The following is a 19,140-nucleotide window of genomic DNA, read 5'->3' as shown; positions in this document are numbered from 1 at the left end:
AGCCCTCTCTCTTTCCTTCCCCCTCCATTTGCCTAAAAGCAGGATACAGATTTATAAAGGTGCTCCCCTCCCCGCATCAGGAGGGAAGGACAAAGGTTAACTCCCAGAGACAACTTCAGGCCCAATCAGCCTGGAATCTAAATAACAAATTTTACTAACTAGCCTTTATCTCCGCCCTTGAAAGCCTACAGCTGCTTTCCTCTGTCCTGTCATCTCTCCAGAGATTTATTGTTCTTTGTTGAAATGTTCTGTCAGCTGAAGTTTTAAGCCACCTCTTCGAGTTACTCATTTCTCCCTGAGTGTGTCCCATGTTTACATGAGATATACATGTTAATAAACTTCTGTTTGTCTTTCTCTTGTTAATCTTTCATTGCAGTGGTCTCGGCCAAGAACTCAGAAAGGTAGAGGGAAAATTATTTTTCCTCTCCTACATGTATAAATGGTGCTCCCTTTACTAGTCTGTGAATCTCTTGGGCAGGGAACCTGCCTGTGAAGTTTGGTACCCTAGCACCTTCCTACAGGACAGCCTGTAACAGGGAAGAACGTTTTGCATTCTATTACAAGTTAATCACTAAAGGGATGTTGCCTATGAGCTTAAACTATACATAACGGCCCATCTCTGGGAACCCTGCTTCCCAGGTAATGAGCATTAAGCTAAAATACCTGTTTAGCTCACAGGAAACATCCTGACCAGGCCCACCTGTGAATGACTGCAAGGAGGAAGAAATTAACATATCCCCTACAGAGGCCGACCCGAACCAGGAAATGTCTGACTTTACTCCCTCCCCTTTTAGTATAAAAGAAGCCTGCATTCTAACTCAGGCAAGATGGTTCTTTGGGGCATGTTCTTCTCGGTTTGCTGGCTTTCCGAATAAAGTCGTTATTCCTTGTCTCTTGATTATTGGCCTGTTGTGCAGTGAGCAGTACAAGCTTAGACTTAGTAACAGGCCTGTCGTATGGTTCGCGCTCATTAAATGTTTGCTGAACTAAATTGACAATTTACCTGGTTTGCAGGTGTGGTTGCCTAAGAAAGGAGTAGCCTCCAGCTTTCTCAAATTCACCAGCTTCTCTCCTCTACATGTGCTACTGTTATCCATTATGTACTTTTTTCAAAGGTTGGGTTTTTTTGTATACAGAAATGTATGAGGAAGACATTTCTGAAACCCTGCCATTCAGATATAATCACTTAATTATTTAAACAGCATATCTTATATTTTCATCCAGTGTTCATTTATATTCTAAGAAATTTCACGTGGCCTCATTGAATCCAAATTGTATCAGTAGGCCTTGAACAAAGGTAAGGTTTTCTCTGGAAGAAAGAATACACATCTCCCTTTGTCATTCCACTTATTGCATGCATTTCTCTTAACCTGCTTTTGATTTTTCAAATTACTTTGTTACCAGGAGAAACGATCCACTTACCTCTTGTTGACCTGAAACAAACAGACTCCCAAATATTTCTCCAGCAAAATGGGTTTATTTGGTATCGGCAGAGAATTGCAAAACAGTGCCAGCCACGGCAAGCCGCTTGCAAGCCCCCACCCAGCAAGGGAAGGAGAACACTTTTATAGGGAGGAAAGGGAAGTTGGGAGGGTTACAATTAAAAACTTCATGAATTTTCATTGGCTGAGTCCTTACCAGGAAAGAGAAGTCTTCCTTCTTCCTGTTGGGCTTTACTATCATCACAGGGTGTGAGAGCTCCCCCTTCTGGTCACCCGACTCTATTTAATTGAAGTCTCTGTTCATTTTTTATACTCTCAATTTGTGGGTTTGTTCAATGCTTGGCCTAGGCCTCTGCTTAGAAGCCAGTGTATTTTCATCTTCCTACTATTTCTAACAGGAAATTTTCACCTGTTACAGCTGCTTTATCTCTGATTTAGCTTGCAACAAATTTAAAAAGCAAATTAGTGTGGTTTTCATTTATCAAGTGTGGGAAACCTGTCTGGAAAAAGAACAGGTCCTGCATGGTCTGAGTGTTGAAAGGCTACAGGGATATTCTATTTGTGTGCTATTTATAAATGAGTGGAAATGGATTTGGAAATTGGTGGTCTGTAAATTTACCTATAATCCATCCATTTTATCAGCTAACCAGGAAGGAGTAGCCACAATTTAGACCACAGACAACACCACTGTCCCGGTGGTTTAGTGGACAAGGACGTTTTTCAGATGTTCTGTCAGATTATATAAGGCTATGTGCTTTGTCCTGTTGTACTAAGACTCAGCACTGCAACTCTGGGCTCATCTTCAGGAGAACAGAGGTAGTAACTCTCACCGTGTAGGCTTCAAATAAAGGAAGCTTGGCTGTTCGCTAAGCTCATCTCAAAAAGGGAGGCTCTATGGACCATTTAGTAGGAGAAATGATGGTTTTGCCTTTTTAAAAAACTTGTTCCTGACTAATGGAAACGCTTCTAGTGTTTCGCGATTAATCATGAATCTGTATGTTTCCCCTCAAAATCTTTTGACTTTTTATTTTTAAATACAGTTGTCCCTCAGTATCCGTGGGAGATTGGTTCCAGTACCCCCATGGGTCCCAAAATCCACCCATGCTCAAGTCTCTGATGTAAATAGCACTGTACAATCGGCCCTTCGAATCCGTGGTTCTGCATCTGCGGATACAGAGGGCATAGTGTAATTTTAAGTTCACAGGAAGTTGCAAAAGTAATAGATTCCTGTGTACCCTTCACCTAGCTTCCCCCAGAGCTTAACATCTTACATAACTAACACAATATCAAAACCAGGAAATATATACCGTTCATACGATCTTTATACCAATTTCACCAATTTTTCCATGCAAGAGTCACACGGATGATGGAAACTAGATTAGGGGCTGTAGTTTAAGCACACACACCCCTTAATCTAACTTGCACCTCCCCCAGCTGAAGGCATTTTCCAGCAAAGGGTAGACTACCCATTAATGTCAGAGAAACCAGGGGAATGTACTGTTTTGGCAGCCGGCAGGCAGCCGAATCCAAGCAGGGGAGAGAAGACAGGCAGCACTGAGCGCTCTCAGTGCCTCCCCAAATCCTGTCCCCCATGGGGAGGAGGGAGCCAGGGGTGCTACTCTAGGCTCCAGCAAATTTTTTCTGTAAGGGTTCAGAGAGTAGATATTTTAGGCTTGGGACACAGTCTCTGTTGAAACTACTCATCTCTATTGTTGTAGCACAAAGGAATGAATGAGTGTGCCTGTGTTCCAGTAAGACTTTATTTATGGACACTGACATCTGAATTCCATGTGAGTTTCACGTGTCACAGAATGCTATTTTTTTTCAACCATTTGAAAATGTAAACACCATTCTTAGCTCACCGGCTGCACAAAAACAGGTCGTGGGCCAGCCTGCTGCCTCCTACTCCAGGGAAATCCCTCCACACAGAAGCGTAAAGAATAAGTATTCCCATCCTCCACAACAACAAGGAGGCGTTACAGAGAATACAGACACCTTTATTCAGATCAGCATATATGTTTAATAGTGTTATATTGGAAATGATACGTTGTCAATACATGGGGAAAAGGTAACATTAAGAAAAATAAAACCAAGACTTCAGCCAAAGCAGCTAAGAATCTTGTCAGCCTGTGAGCCCTACCAATGCCCTCTCCCACATTCTCGGGCCCCGCTTTTCTCATCTATCCTCAGCTCCTAGTGAGCTTCATCTTCCCAAGGCCCTTAATGCAAAGTGCACAGGAGAAGAATGTTGGCTGCCATTCCACCTCGCGCTCTGCTCCTCTGATGACAAGAGAGGACCCACTTTCTGATCACTGGTGTGGTCTTTATTTCTGCTCCACCATAGATTCAAGATCCATCTGTGGTGGAAAGATCAGACCAGCTGGGCTGGAGACAGAAAAGGAGGAGTGACCTGGAGGGGTGGCCCTGGGGGTGATCCAACAGAAGAGATGAGGCAGGCTTCTCTCCCTTTGTCTTTTGCTTTCTTCACAAAGGGAATCCTTGGTCCTAGGAACAGAACTTCCAAGTGGTCCAAAAGGTCCACCAGAATTTGCCCTCCAACACTTGGAGGTGGGAGTTCTTTGTGTAGGGGAGGAGGGAGGAATCCACGGACTTTGCAGCTTACAAAATTTGCATTCGATTCCTAGATCCACCACTAATTGGCCGTGACCTTGAGCAAGTTACTTAAACTCTCTGGGCCTTCATTATGTGCAACATGAGAATAATATCTACTTTTCCAGGATGACTGTAAGGATTAATGGAGTATGTAAAATACGTGTATTATGTACATAGCACGTAACAGATGATCACTCCCTTCTCCATCATTGTGCTCTACTGACCTCATATTGAGGCTGCCATCCTCTGTGCCAGAAATTTCCAGTTGTGCACAAAAATAACATAACCCTGGCCACTGGGTAGGGCAGATTTTAAGTGTATGAAGCTAAATATTCATGTAAAAAGCATCACATTTTCCTTCTAACACCATCGATAGTATTGAACCGGCTGGCTATACAGATAGTGTAGACATAAGCAGAGAAATTATTTTAAAAATAAAATCACACTCCTGTGCTTTTTACTTTTTTTTTTTTGCCATTCCCTATAAAGTAGAATAATTAAAAATAAGACGGTCTCATGAGGATGAATATTAGCGGCAAGAACAAAAGCACCGGAAAGCTTAATTTTTTTCAAAGGCCCATGGGAACTGTTTTCTCTATTGTCCTGTCCTGATGATTTAAACCTGACAGTTTAATCACTTTGCTTCTCCACTTAGTCATAGCAAAGCAATCCTAGTTTTCCCCTCGTGTGACAGAAGCTTGTGCAACAGAATATTGCTTAGGTGTGGTCACGCTTGTCTGTGACGGGCCCCACCTCTGATTCTAATCTCTCCACAAAGAATGCCAAGGGCACCACCCAGGCCCCCAGCCTCAGGACCTTGGGCGGATGGGGAACGATCATCAGCTAACCAACTTGTCAGGCTACAATTAACTCCAAGTCCTTGCTCTGGGGTGCTGCTCTGTAGTTGGGGATGTTTTAATTTTTTTTTCACATATTTAAAATAAGATATTTAGTAGAAAATGGTTTAATAAATATATTTTTAAACATATGAAGTGGATATCTATGTCAAGTTATTCGGGAAAGTACCTGTAGGGGCCGAGTATCATAAGCACACCATCCTCATTAAGACTGATTGTATTTCAGAGTTTGGGAATACAGTCGGCCCTCCCCCACCCTCCCACCTCTGCATCCATGGGGCCCACATCCCTACAGGTCCTGCATCCGTGGACACGGAGGCCCGACTCTATATATTACAAAGCTGCTGAGTCTTTATTCCTACTGATAGAGGTCCAAATGCATGGCCTATAGCACATACTCAATAAATGTCTAAGGAATTAATAATCATTTTTCCTGTGTTTCATGTAAACTGGGGCTGAGAGAGGCCTCGGTGTGGCTCGTTTTTCTCAGAGAAAGAAAAGGTGAAACACGCTAAAATGCTACCTTCAACCTTCAACCTACAAGTCAGCAAACCCCACCTCCCTCTCTGTTGCCTCCAGTCCTCAGAATACAATTCTTATTTAGCTCTTGAACTTCCAAGAGCTGCTCTCTAGAGAGAGCACAGAAATGGCGGTTGGCCGTAGCGAAGGAGCGAAAACAGGAGAGCTGGGCTCTGTATGGGTGTCTCTTCAGCACAGAAAACTTGCTGGACAGAGGACAAGCCATTCCTCAGATAAAGTATCTCATATATATATATATATATATATATATATATATATAGACACACAGCCCTCGGACTCCAAGGGTCCTACGACAGAAACCACGCTTGGAAAGTCGTCTTTAAAGGCAATCACAGCTCCTAAGAGAAATTGGCCCTCTTTACATCATGTTGAACTCATCCTCCACAAGGGTCTGCAGATAGAAACAGGTTAATCCTTCTCTTAACATAGGAACATAACACTGTGCCAGCTACAAAAACACAAAACTCTTTTAAGTATATACCTTAGCGTCTTACCCAACCTTTATTCCCATTGACAAGCATCTCAGTTAAAAGAGCAATGTTTTTGTTTTGGTTTGTGTCTCAAAAACCCCAGGAAGACAGGTCTTTTAAAATACGGGGACACACCTCCAGCCCAGTGTGAAAGGATGGGAACACGCTATTCTAACAAGAGTTAGTTTTGTTTTTAACTCCCACTGACTGTCCTGGATTAAAGGATTCCTGTGGGCGTCCTTCCATTTCACAACCGCTCCATTATCTGTCCTTTGAGCAATAGCTGAAGCAAGCTCCGTTTCTGATGGATCCATTCATGCAAACCTTTGGATTCCCTCGCTCCATCCTCTCTCGGCTGAAGATTGTGTCCTGATCACTGTCAAACTCAGACTCAGACACCATCAGGCTGGAGTTGTGTTCTGTGCTTCGGTGCTTAATACCTAGGGAGAAGCAGACGGATGCATCTTGGGGGGAGGGCATTTTCCCTCTCAGCTGTCCGTCATTCTTTCCCTCTCAGCTGTCCGTCATTCTGGTCCCATGCACGGAGCCATGCGCGCTGCACATGCAAAACGATCACTCACAACGCAGCAGGCGGTTGGGGTTTCCTAGTGAGTATTAACAGGGGCTTTGGAATCACTGCTGAGCTTGAGCCCAAGCTTTGTCACTCACCAGCTGTGTGACCCTGGGCAAGGTACCTAACCTCTCTGGGCTTTCAGTCTCCTCATCTATTAAATTAGGAGATAATAAAGCGTCTACTCCACGGGTTTATGGTGAGGGTTAAGTGAACTCCTGCATGTAAAGCTCTTGCCGGCATTTACCACTTAGTAAGCACTCAGTAAATGAAAACCATTATGATTTTACCACTTGTTCCCATCAAATATTTTTAGTAGAATATTTGATTGCTGGGAGTTAAAATAAGAGAAGAGATAGGTATGTGACCCCTGCTCTCAAAGAATTTATAGTGTCTAGCTAAGGATGTAAGACAAAGACGAGATGAGGGTTCATGACAGGCAAGAAAGTTTTAAAAATAAATTTTACATGAATCAAGAAGAGATAAGCGCATACTTATAAGCTTCAGGGGTGGTTCACACAGGATGGGATTTGAAGAGAGTGAAGGGTTTGGACAGGAGGACAGTGGAGGAGCATGGAGTATGCGGAGGCATCCAGAAGTATTTGCAGAAAGCAGTCTGCAGCAAATGATTCACGTAGGAAATGCAAAAAAAAACCAAAGAGGCTGGAACCTCATAGAAAAGCACGTGAATCCAAGGGAAGCCATGAAGTTTGGATTTTGTCCTACTAGCAAAAGAGTGACACGATTAAAATGTTGTTTTAAGATATTACTAAAACCCAGTGGCAGGACAGAAGGAAGAAAGAGGAGTAACTGGAGAGCCAGCCACACACACGGAGCAGCACAGCATGGAGGAAGGGAGCCCAGGCTCTGGAGCAGACGGCCTGTCCCACCTGCCTTTGGTGCCTACTAGCTCTGTTACTTGGGCAACTTGCTGAACTTTTCTGTGCCTCAGTTTCCCTTTCTGTAAAATGGGTATAATCATAGAGCTGTTGGCAGGATCGGAATTCAGTGGTAAAGTGCATAGAATGGTACCTCCTACATAGTAAACATTAAGTACCTGCTAACTATTACTGTTGTTACTATTAGTCCACAGGTGAGATCACAAGGGTCTGAACTAGGGTGGTGGTGAGAACGATGAGGAAAGACGGCAAGAGATTAGGCAAGATGGAGTGGCTGGAGTGGGGACAAGGCATCCTGGACCAAGCACCAGTGTCTGAGGTTTAGAGCCTGGTAATGAGGAGCACGGGGGCACTGTGAGTAGAAACAAGACTGTCAGAAGCGGGGAGTGTATTTTAGGAGGCAGGTGGGTGAGACAATGCACCCAAAAGCACTTTGAGCTCTTAGGTACAAAGTCTCTTTATAACACCTCTGATATTAATTATGTAATACAGATGGTGAGCACTTGATAAATGCATGCTATTATGTGGATTTCCTGAGAAGCTTCCCCTGCCAAAGGCCCGAACCACACTCTCCATACATGCTCAGTCATTCTGGCCCCTGTGTTCCTACAGGGCATCGTCCGGCTTCTGTAGGACCCTGACTCTGGTGTAATTATCCTCCCCTGGGCTCTGAGTGCCCCAAGGCAGGCCCTGTGCTTCATTCTCCTCCCCATCTCCAGGGCCTAACTCAGGGTCTGTGCAGAGGGTAGATACGTGACATTTGCCGTGGACAACGTTCTGCATCTCACAACTTCGAAAGTGACTACAGCCCTCTGTAAGAATCAGTTTAGTCATCAATCCAGAATTGTGACAAGTCCATAGAATCAGTGCTAAGCAGCCTCAGAGGGCCAGAGAAGGTTCCTTTAGTCTCCAAGAGTTAATAAGTGAGAATCAGAGAGTTAACTGAGGTGGGCAAGAGGTAGCTCTCAGCATGGGGATCAATTCATGCTGTGAACAAAGTCAATTTTTTGTAAAAGCTTTTGTGTCCATCTATACACATGGCTGATTAGCTAATGCAGATGCTGAAAAATGTTTGGTTTTGAAGTCCAAATGTTATTTTGCGGCATTTTGTGGGTGGCAGACCTAAAGGGAACAGCGGTCAGAGATGAGCCAGGGTGAAACAGCATCACAGGCCCCACCCTCCAACCATGAGTAGAGAAAAGCCAGGCACTGGGGACACCTGTTTGAAAAGCAGTCTTCTTCCTGGGGTCATTTGGTTCGACCAATAATAGGCATTTCCTATCCCTCACCCATTCATGCCTCAAAGCACTTTGCCAAGATTTCATTGCGTGTATAATACAACTATCGCCTCCCAGGTAGCATATCCCCGGGATCGAAGTAGGTTGATTTTCTTCACAGAATCCCAGCCTTGCTCTTCCTCCCCGGTTAAAGCGCCCACTCCAGCCTGCTGTTCTCCCTTCACCTACGGTGACTCTCAGACACCTGGATCAAATAATGGAAAGGCACCAGGAAATCATCTTGGAGGCTGCCTTACCATATTTGGGCCTCAGCTCCATTCTTTCCTGGTCATCCATGTTATCCAGGATTGTGTACTTTGTTTTTTTCCTTATTTTAGTCCTTTTTCGTCTGAAAAGAACAAAGAAAAGGTCAACTCAGATTCTCAGAAAGGGTAACTAGGATCCAGGATTTAAAACACGTGGAGGACACCAAAGGAAATGTTTTGCCTTTAGAATTTATTACGTTCTATTAATTGGCATCTTTTATTAAGGATATGCATACACAGCCAGATCTGAGTTTGGTGAGTCTGGGGTACATCGTGCATCTTGAAGAAACACATGTCAGAGTAAGAACGGCCCTACTGCTATCACCCTCCTAACTGCAGGCTCTCACCTAATCCTCAGGCTGAGGTGCCAGGGACCTTCCCAGAAACTCTCAATACCTGTGTGTTGGCCTAGCAAGCTTTTCTCCATGAGTCATTCCTTCCTCATAAAAACCTGGATTAGCAAGTTTTCCCCTGAACCTATACTATCCTGAGATGTCCAAAGAGGCAGGAATGAAAAGATGATGTAACTGGCAATCAGAAAAAAACAACAGAAATGATAATAAATTCCCCCAAAGGAATAAGCAAGAACTCAGTCAACACATAAAAACAACTGGGCTGATCCTATGTACCTCATCCTATGCTTCAGGGGATAATTTGAAAATACACATCAACACTATGGTAAGATATGTAGAGAACAAACAAAGGCAATTTTCTGACAGCTTGGTGATTAACAGCATGGGCCTCTAACCCTGGGTTTACTCTCGGGGTGACTTTGAGATCATTTTTTTGTTACCTCTGTGATTCCATGTTCCCACCTGTAAAATGGGAGTAAGAATAGTCCCTTTCTCATATGGTAGATAGGAGGACTAAATAAGATAATACACAGAAAGCACTTAGAACCATTCATCACAATGGCAGATACTTAATAAATGCTCACAGTCAATCACTCTCATCATCATCATCCTCATCTACTGGATACAAATGTCACAAAGCTGCAGAATTTTTAAAGCCAAGCACAGCAAGGTGACCATCATCCCAGATGGTTCTGGGAAAACTTAATGGGATGGAGGCCTCTAAATGTCTGTGCTCCCTTTCACCAGGCCTACCTTTGGGAAAATAACCACAAATAAAACTAAAAAAATTGATAAGTGATCTCTGAAAAATAACTATTATTATGGTATAACCATTATTTCTTTTTATCATGTCTTCTTTGGAGAGCATTTATAGAGTTCCATATAGGAAAAGTGGACCCAATGCTGTCTTCTAAGGACTTGAGTAATCACTGTTCCTACAAATCTCCTTATAGAGGGTCAAGCATGTGGTTATGGAAGGTTCGGACAACTAGGCGGCTCTGGGGCTTCTCAGCGGTCAGCTCCATGGGAAAAAAGAAGAAGGAAAAATCTAAAGCAAAACCTCTCTTTGGTGATAGTATTCACTTCGCTTAAAGTTTTGCATTTATGAAATAGAATTCAGGTAGATTAGATTGTTGCTTCACATACGTAAAATAATGTAAATCTACCGTTTGGATCAGTCTACTTCTACAACTCCTTTCTCTACCGAGGGCGGATTAGTCAGGCCACTTAGGTACTGTTCTAGCGAACATAATGCGACACTGATAGAAAAGAGCATTAGATTTGATACAGAATCACTGAATCTTCTAGAAAATATGAGAGCTGCAATGAAAAAAAGGCACATAAGCCTCGTGGGGGAGAATGCATTATAAAGTACTTTTAAAGTCGAGTTTCTCTTCATAAAAAGAGTGACTGTCAAACAGTTCAGCAGCTTCACAAACCCGAGCAAAAGCCGCTAAAACTGTCATATCACCTTCAATGTTGCGTCTTTCTTTCAAAGACATAAGTAAGCGTGCCAGGTACCTCTTGCAGCAGCAGATGCAAAGCCAAGTTAAACCCCCTGTTAGCACGACAAGAGTTAGAGCCAATGTTGTCACATAGAATACACTCCACTCTGAAAAACAAGAAAACCAGAGTGGACATGTTACATACCATTTGCAAAACAGCTTTATTTCAATGACTCACAATGAATATTTCTGAGTCCTTACAAGCAAAGCCATCTGCGGTGCTGCTACCACCTCGCCAGGCTGGTCGAGAGCTTAAGCAGGGTGAAATACAAATAAATCAAGAACAACTTAAAACCACCCGACTTTCATCCAACTGGTTCAGGGACCTCATGGAGCACATATTTCACACTGACCTGAGAACAGAATAATCTGAAAAAATAAATTCATCAGTTAAGAAGTAAGGCCTCTTAAACACCCATGAAAGTCACATCAAAATATTCATTCCAGAATCACAGAACCTCAAAACTAGCTCTGGCCTGGTTTGAATAAAGCAAGTAAAGTATTTGTATGGTCGCCTATGACATGAAGATGCTTTTCACAGAGCCAGACAGCCGCTCAGAAGCTACCTGATCTTCACTTCCCCCACACCTTGTGGAAATCCAAGGTAAAAAGTTCTGCACCAGCAACTCAGGAAGAGAGAAACCAATGGAGCAAAGACAAAAGGTTTACCTCTATTAAATGTTATACATGCTCCTTGGAATAACAATCCAAGGGCTGGCTATTTTCAAATTTTTATGTAGTAGAGAGTGGGAACATAATTTGGCAGTCAGCTCGTCCTAATTTTTTGGCCAATTATGTCCATCTACATTCCCAAGAAAACAAAATTACTCTTAGGAATAGACTGGCATTGAAATACAGTTCCCTCCTCAGAAGAGACTTAAGGGCACCAGCTTGGCCAGCTGAGGAGGTGGTTCCAATTTCTGGTGCCTGCTTGGGCAGACAGCCTGGAAGAATGGGCCAGTTTTCTTGTTCATCTGATTGCAGCCAGGTCCACACCAGGGACCACTTCACCAGAAGGTCACACTCAGCTCAAGCCAAGGCAGGTGCAATCTGGAAATGGGGACCAGGTAGCCCAAAGCAACCTTCTCAGCAATGCCAGCGATGGTTAGCCAAATCTGCTCTGCCAAGGTGAATCTCCTCATCGGGAAGTTTTACGAAAAGCCTTAAACACACCACCAAGGTGAACTGTGGGGGGATCTTAACCCATCACCACGTGAGCTCGTTCACTTGGCTTCGGGTGAGAAAAGGGTTGAATTTACAGATGCAAAGCTAGGCAGATCTTTCTGACAGTTCAGAATGATTTGTCTGAAGGCTCCTCACCCAAAGCCACCACCACACCAGGACTCACCACAGTTGCTTTCCCCATCCTGGATATAACGCTGGATCAGGTTCTCCATCCACAACTGCGAGCAAATGCAGCGCTTTGTGATGGGGTCACAGTGACCATGGCCAGAACACTTCAGGAGGCACCCTGCAAGGAGGCGAGTGGGGCAGAGGTCACCATGGAGAAAAGGGGCTCCCTGGCTTCAGCTGTGTCTTTTCATAGCATAGACCCTGAACAGAGGCATCTCGTTGAATCAAGAGACTCCTACACTATGAACAGGGGTCCCAGGGAAAGTCTCTCGAATCGACAATCTCATCTGGAAGCAAATGGCAGAAATATGCCAACACCTGCACTGTGAAACAAAAGCCTTAATCATGTAGCAGAAACGTAGCACCCTTTGGCTTAAGACAGAGAAATTCTAAGAATTTATCCAGTGAAAACGACTGGGGATGTGCACAAAGATTTATCTACATTGCAGCATTATTTAAAATCAACCTGAGGTCTGTGAGTAGGGGATTGGTTGTATAAGTTGTGGAACATATCTAGGATGGAGTACTGTGAGGTCATGAATATGTTATTGAGGGATGAATTTTAAAAGATTTGAGAAAATGATCATAATATGATTTGAAGTTAAATACCAGATTAAAAAATTATATATCAAATTATCCTGATTGTATTACGTGTTTCTAGAGATGGGGGAACTAGAAGGAAAAACATCAAAATATTAACAAAAGTTATCTTCGGATGGTGGGAATTCTAGACTCTAGCATCTAAAGGATTATTCTAATTTTTTTTGTCTTCTTGGATATTCCAAATTTCCTACAATAAATAAATATTACTTTTGTAGCTGGAAAAGAAGGAGTTCTTAAAAAATTAATTTACTCCATATTACAAAGAAAGTCAATTGTGGATAGGTATACATCTGAAACAAATTAAATTTTACTCCGCAAATGGTATCACAGGCCCCAGTGTCTATTGAAATGACCCCTTTAACATAATAAGGGATTCATGTTCCTTGGAAGGTGGGGACAGAGACCTGGGATAAAGACCACATTTCCTTCCACACATATGAATGAGTTTGGTGCCAGGAAGAGGCGGCAGGCAAGCCACTAAGAAAAGCGGTGCCACTGGAGGGCACTTAAAAGCTATCTTAAATTTCCAAGAGTCTACATAACACCATGTTCACAACCTAAGGCACGATGTCCCAGGTCAATAAATTATATAAACATGGCTCTTCCAACCAATAACACTTATCTTTTAATACTGTTCTGACCATCTAAGTATGAAATCTCTGACAATGACCAGTATGAAAGAATATGGTTTTAAAAACAGACCATAACTGTTGTTTTTCTCCAGTTTCTCTCAAAGACAAAGCATAGTTGGCAAATGTATGTTGCAGGAAACCAGCTGGAGAAATAAATGCAAAACAAATCCCTGGATGCTAAAGCAAAGATGTCCACATGTCCTCTTTTTGTGCCAGTAAAACATAGCCACGATCAGCAAATCTGATTCTTTTAGAATATTCCCGTAGGGGTTGACATGGAGAAATTGGAAAGATAATGAAATATTGAACGTCATTCCTACTTAAGTCAAAAAAGACTATGAGACCTGGCTACTGTCCCGCCATATAGGAACCAAATCATATTTCACCTCCTCCGAAAAATCTTTTCCTTTAACCTGGGTAGTTACGTATGTTTCTATAAGACTCCCATTGCATTTAATTGGATGGGATGTCTAGTCCAGTGGAATCCAATTCTGAATATACAACAATTAGGTATTTACATTACTTGAACTTTAAAAATAAAAATAAAAAAGAATATTTCTGATAGGGGACATACCTGCTGTGTCAATCCTCAAGACTTTGAAAAGCAAGAAATCAGCCTTTTCCTTCGAGAGCCGCCTGTGCAGATTTCGGGCCACTTCCGCAGCTTTGAGGACCTTGAAAGGTGGCCCAGTCTGTACATAAAACACAATCACGGTGCTGCAGAGGAGACAGAGAGAGAGGCCAGCCGCACGGTTACTCAGTGACCAATGTGACACACCCACTCCAGCCGTCTGACCTGTGGGGCTGAGAAGACAGACGGCCACAGCTCTGCCGCTTGGCAAGGACATAGGGGTGTATTCTGAGGGCCAAGGGATTGATCGGTTTCCATTCACAAATAAAGGCTCTTTGGTCCCAGAGTTCAGCGGATGATAGATAGACCTTTGGATAAAAGGAGCAATGTATATGTGTGCGCAAACAGACATAACCACACACAGAATGAGAACTTTCAGACACATCTTCATTTTTACCTTTTTGTTGAGATATAATACACTTACAATAAAAAGTCACCCTTTTTTTTTTTTTTTTTTGGCAGTGCTGTGCAGCTTGCAGGATCTCAGTTCCCAGACCAGTGATTGAACCTGGGGCCAAGGCAGTGAAAGCCCAGAATCCTAACCACTAGGCCACCAGGGAACTCCCAAAAGTCACCCTTCTGAAGTGTACAATTCAGTGGCCTTTAGTATATTCACAAAGTTGTGCAACCATCACCACCATCTAATTCCAGAACATTTCCATCATCACAGAAACTCCACACCCATTAACAGTCACCCCCATACCGCCCCCCAGCTCCTGCCAACCACTAATCTACTTTCTGTCTCTGTAGGTTTAATTATTCTGGGCTTTTGATATAAATGGAATATATATGAGGCATTTTGCATCTGGCTTCTTTCACTTAGCATGATGTTTTCAAAGCTCATCCAAGTTGTAGCATATATCAGTATTTCCCCCTCCTTTGAATTGCCAAATATTATTCCATTGTATGACTATATCTCATTTTATTTATCCACTCATCAGTCGATGACATTTGGATTGTATCTACTTTTTGGCTATATGAATAATGCCACTGTGAATGTTCAAGTGCCAGATTTCTTTTTTTTAACATCTTTATTGGAGTATAATTGCTTTACAATGGTGTGTTAGTTTCTGCTTTATACCAAAGTGAATCAGCTATACATATACATATATCCCCATATCTCCTCCCTCTTGAGTCTCCCACGTGCCAGATTTCGTATGGACATATGTTTATCATTTCTCTTGGTTATATACCCAGGAGCAGAATGACTGGGTCGTATGGTAGCTCTACATTTAACATTTTGAGGAACTGACAAACTGTTTTCCCCAGTGGCTACACCATTTACATTCCCACCAGCTACGTATGAGTGTTCCAGTTTTTCCATATACTTGTCAACATTTGTTATGGTCTGTCTTCTGGATTACAGCCATCCTGGTGGGTGTGAAGTGGTATCTCAATGTGATTTTGCATTTCCCTAATAGCTAGTGATGCTGAGCATCTTTTCATGTGCTTATTGGCATTTGTATATTTTCTTTGGAGAGATTTTATTCAAATCTGTATTAGTTTCCAAATGTTGCCATAAAAATGTACCACAAACTGGGTGGCTTAACACAACAGAAATTTATTCTCCCACAGTGTTAGAGGCTAGAATTCCAAAATCAAGGTGTTGGTAGGACCATCCTCTCTGAAGGCTCCAGGGGAGAATCTGCTCCATGCCTTTCTCTTAGCTTCTGCTGTTGCCGGCAATCCTTGGTGTTCTGTGGCTTGTAGACACATCACTCCAATCTCTACCTCCAGTATCACATGGCAGGCTCCCTGTGTGTCTGTCTCTGTGTCTCTTTTCTTATAAGGACACAGTCACGTTGGATTAAGGGTCCACCCTACTCCAGTATGACCTCATCTTAACTAATTCCATCTACAACGACAATTTCAAATAAGGACACATTCACAGGTCCTAGGGGTTAGGGCAGAACATATCTTTTGGGGAGACACCATTCAACCTACAAGTGTTTTTATCAAAAAAGAATTTGTCAAATGCTTTTTCATGTGTATTAGGATGATCATACAGTTTTTGTCCATATGGTTTACTATATGTACTGATTTTCATGTGTTTACCCACCCTTGCATTGCTGGGATAAATCCCACTTGGCCATAGTGTATAATCCTTTTAAATATTTCTGGATGGATCCAGCAATTCCACTCCTAGGCATATGTCCAAAGGAAATGAAAACAGGATATGGAAGAGATATATGCACTCCCATGTTTAGTGCAGCATTATTCACAATAGCCAAGATATGGAAGTAACCTAAGTGTCCATCAGTGGATGAACGGATAAGGAAAATGTGTTATATATACATAATGGAATATTATTCAGCCACGAGAAAGAAGGAAATCCTGCCATTTGCAACAACATGAATGGACCTTGAGGGCATTACGCTAAGTGAAATAAGCCAGACAGAGAAAGACAAACACTACATATCAGTTATATGTGGAATCTAAATAAGCCAAACTCATAAAAACAGAGAGTAGAATGGTGGTTACCAGGACTGAGGGTAGGGGGTGAGGAACTGGGGAGATGTTTAAGGGTAGAAACTTGCAACCAATAGATAAATAAGTCCTGGAGATCTAATGCACAGCATAGTGATTATAGACAACAATACTGTATTATAAAGTCAATGTTGCTAAGAGACTAGATCTCTTGCACACGCACTAGATCCCACCACAAAAAAGAAATGATAATTTTGTGACATGATAGAGGTGTTAGCTAACTCTAGGTGGTAATCAATTGCAATATATAAACATACAAAATCAACATGTTGTACACCTTAAATTTACACAACGTTATATGTCAGTTATAGCGCAGTAAAATAAATAATATGTTGCTGGATGCAGATAATATTTTGTTGAATTTTTTTGCTTCTATATTCATAAGGCATATTGGTCTGTAATTGTGTGTGTGTGGTGGGGGGGGAGAGAGAGAGAGATATCTTTGTCTAGTTTTGCTATCAGAGTAAAACTGGCCTCATAGAATGAGTTGGGAAGTGTTCCCTCCTCTTCTATGTTTTGGAAGAGTTTGTGACCGTGGTGCTAAATCTTTAAACATTTTGTAGAATTCACTAGTGAAGTCATCTGGTCCTAGTTTTTGTGGGAAGTTTTTTGATTCAATCTCTTCACTTATTATAGGTCTATTAAAATGTATTATTTCTTCTTGAGTCAGTTTTTATAGTTGTGACTTTCTAGAACTTTGTCCACTTAATTTAGGTTAACTAATTTGTTGACATATAATTGTTCATAGTATAAGCCTTTTCATTTCTATAAGGCTGGTAGTGATATCCCTTTTCATTCCAGATGTCAGCAGTTTGAGTCTTCTCTCTTTTTCTTGGTCATTCTAGCTAAAGCTTTATCGATTTTGTGGATCTTTCAAAGAAACAACTTTTGGTTTTATTGATTTTCAGATGTGTTTGGTTCAGTGTTTGATATAAGAAAGGGCAATGTATGATCCATTTTAGAAAGAGTTCCATAAAAACATAACTAGTATTTTTAATTTATTATTTTTCTAAGTAAATTTCAGTTATCTGAAAAGCAAACCTAAACAGAATAGCTGACAATAAGTGGCAGGTGGATTTACTGTGAAGAGTAGGTTTTTATTCCCATATTCTGTCTCTCTGTCTCTCTCTCTCTCCTCATCCCACTTCACTGTTCATAGGTTGGATGAGAGTCTTTTAAAAACTAAATTAAAATTGTAAACCTTATAAGAAATCAAGGAAGAGGTTGAACCTTATAGACCCTCAGAAGACAGCAATGGTAACCCATAATCCTCTCACACTGAGAAGTCTCAGCCCCCAAACACGGGGCAGGGATGAAGTCTGGCGGTGAAGCATCCCCCGAGCGTGCCCCAGACCATGCGCACGCCCTCTGATGATACCAGAACTAAAACCCAGCTCTCTCTGATGTTCCCTATGCCTTCATTCAGAACATTCTCAATCAACAAACATTTACCGAGACTTGTGGGAAGGACCTATAATGATGTTGTCCTTACTGCTTCCCTTGGAGAAAAAAAAAGAATATGAATGGGATAAACATGCGTGCAAAGACACAGAACAAGAGAGGAAATGACGAGCTTCAGGCTGGACTGTGCAGTTCTTACCTGAGATCCGAGTGGGCCTGAATCTTCTGAACCTTGACGTCGGAGTCCAGCACATTCAGCAGCACCGCCAGCTGCCTCACAAGGGTGTCCTTCTGCTGTTCCGTCAGCTGCCCAACGCCAACCTGCAGGATCAGCTCCACCAGGCCGCTCTTCTTCGGGTCTGGGGAAATGAGAAGACATGGGCTTTCCACCTGGAAACCCCAGGCTTGATAATAGGAGGAGCAAGGCCTGCACAATAGTTAAAGAGCTTTAAATGACCCCTGTGTAATTTCTACGCTTAGGTTCTAGGGCTCAGGTCAATTCTTCCAAGTACCACAGGGGCCACTATCCGAGAGTACTTCTTCCTTCTTTTATATCAGCTTGCTGTCTATTAATTTTTCTCCAGATGATAAGGAGGTGTGCCTAATCTGCCTCTGGGCTCACGTGAAATTCTGGGACCTCACACACCTCCTCGGGCCTGGTAAGAGAACTATGTCTCCGAGCGCTGCGGGCCCGGCCCAGTTTATGCCGGGGGTCGGTGTGGCCACCTTGCTGGAGCTGCCCTCTTCGCGCTCCCAAGAATGAAGGTCTCGTGTCCGCCTCACATTAGGTCTTTGTCTTCTGGCAGGAAAACCAAAGTGACCAGGGAGTCCTGCTGCCAGATCCAATTCTCCCTAATGAGTTAGGAGGCTGGATCTGTTTGGGGATCAATAACCACAGGCAGAGAAACCTCAAAGTGGGCCCAGCTTCCCACACTGTCACCTGCAAGGAGCCCCAAAGGCGACCCCTCCCCCCCACCCCCGCTCAGAGACCAGCCCCACAAACCCAGGCCCGGAAGCCTGTGAGCACACCTGGCTGCACTTCCACGGTGGCAGTGTCCATGTCCGAGGCGCCCTGACTGTCAGCGACTCTCAGGTGGAAAGTGTAGACCCCTTCCACCAGGTTGGTGAGCTGCAGGGCCGTGCTGTGGTCAGAGCCATCCATGACATCCTGAGAAATAACCCAGTTCATGATTCAGTAGTCAGCTCCCAACCTGGGCCTCTGTTGATCCCAAACCTCGGG

General features: G+C 42.9%; 1 protein-coding gene across 6 annotated transcripts in view; it reads right to left on the bottom strand.

The window, feature by feature from the left end:
• Positions 1 to 19,140, bottom strand: part of KIAA0319 — a 92,660-nt gene that overhangs the window by 12,345 nt on the left and 61,175 nt on the right. For 3 of the 6 annotated variants that reach the window (XR_014232465.1, XR_014232466.1, XR_014232467.1), the window contains exons 13-19: positions 18,930 to 19,068; positions 18,100 to 18,259; positions 13,956 to 14,098; positions 12,142 to 12,264; positions 10,810 to 10,900; positions 8,927 to 9,018; positions 1,423 to 6,362 (exon numbers count right to left, since the gene is read on the bottom strand). Coding sequence is in view for 3 of the 6 variants with exons in the window: in XM_082346323.1 (XP_082202449.1) it covers positions 6,184 to 6,362; positions 8,927 to 9,018; positions 10,810 to 10,900; positions 12,142 to 12,264; positions 13,956 to 14,098; positions 18,100 to 18,259; positions 18,930 to 19,068 (927 nt within the window). In the remaining 3 variants the exon portion in view is untranslated. Of the gene's footprint in view, positions 1 to 1,422; positions 6,363 to 8,926; positions 9,019 to 10,809; positions 10,901 to 12,141; positions 12,265 to 13,955; positions 14,099 to 18,099; positions 18,260 to 18,929; positions 19,069 to 19,140 lie in introns of those variants that run through there. The other 3 variants (XM_082346323.1, XM_082346324.1, XM_082346325.1) reach the window with 1 other exon arrangement.

This window comes from Balaenoptera borealis (assembly GCF_965194805.1).
Source record: "Balaenoptera borealis genome assembly, chromosome: 12".
Lineage (NCBI taxonomy): Eukaryota > Metazoa > Chordata > Mammalia > Artiodactyla > Balaenopteridae > Balaenoptera > Balaenoptera borealis.
Note: the sequence above shows the minus strand (reverse complement) of the source record. Positions and strands in the feature narration are given on the sequence as shown.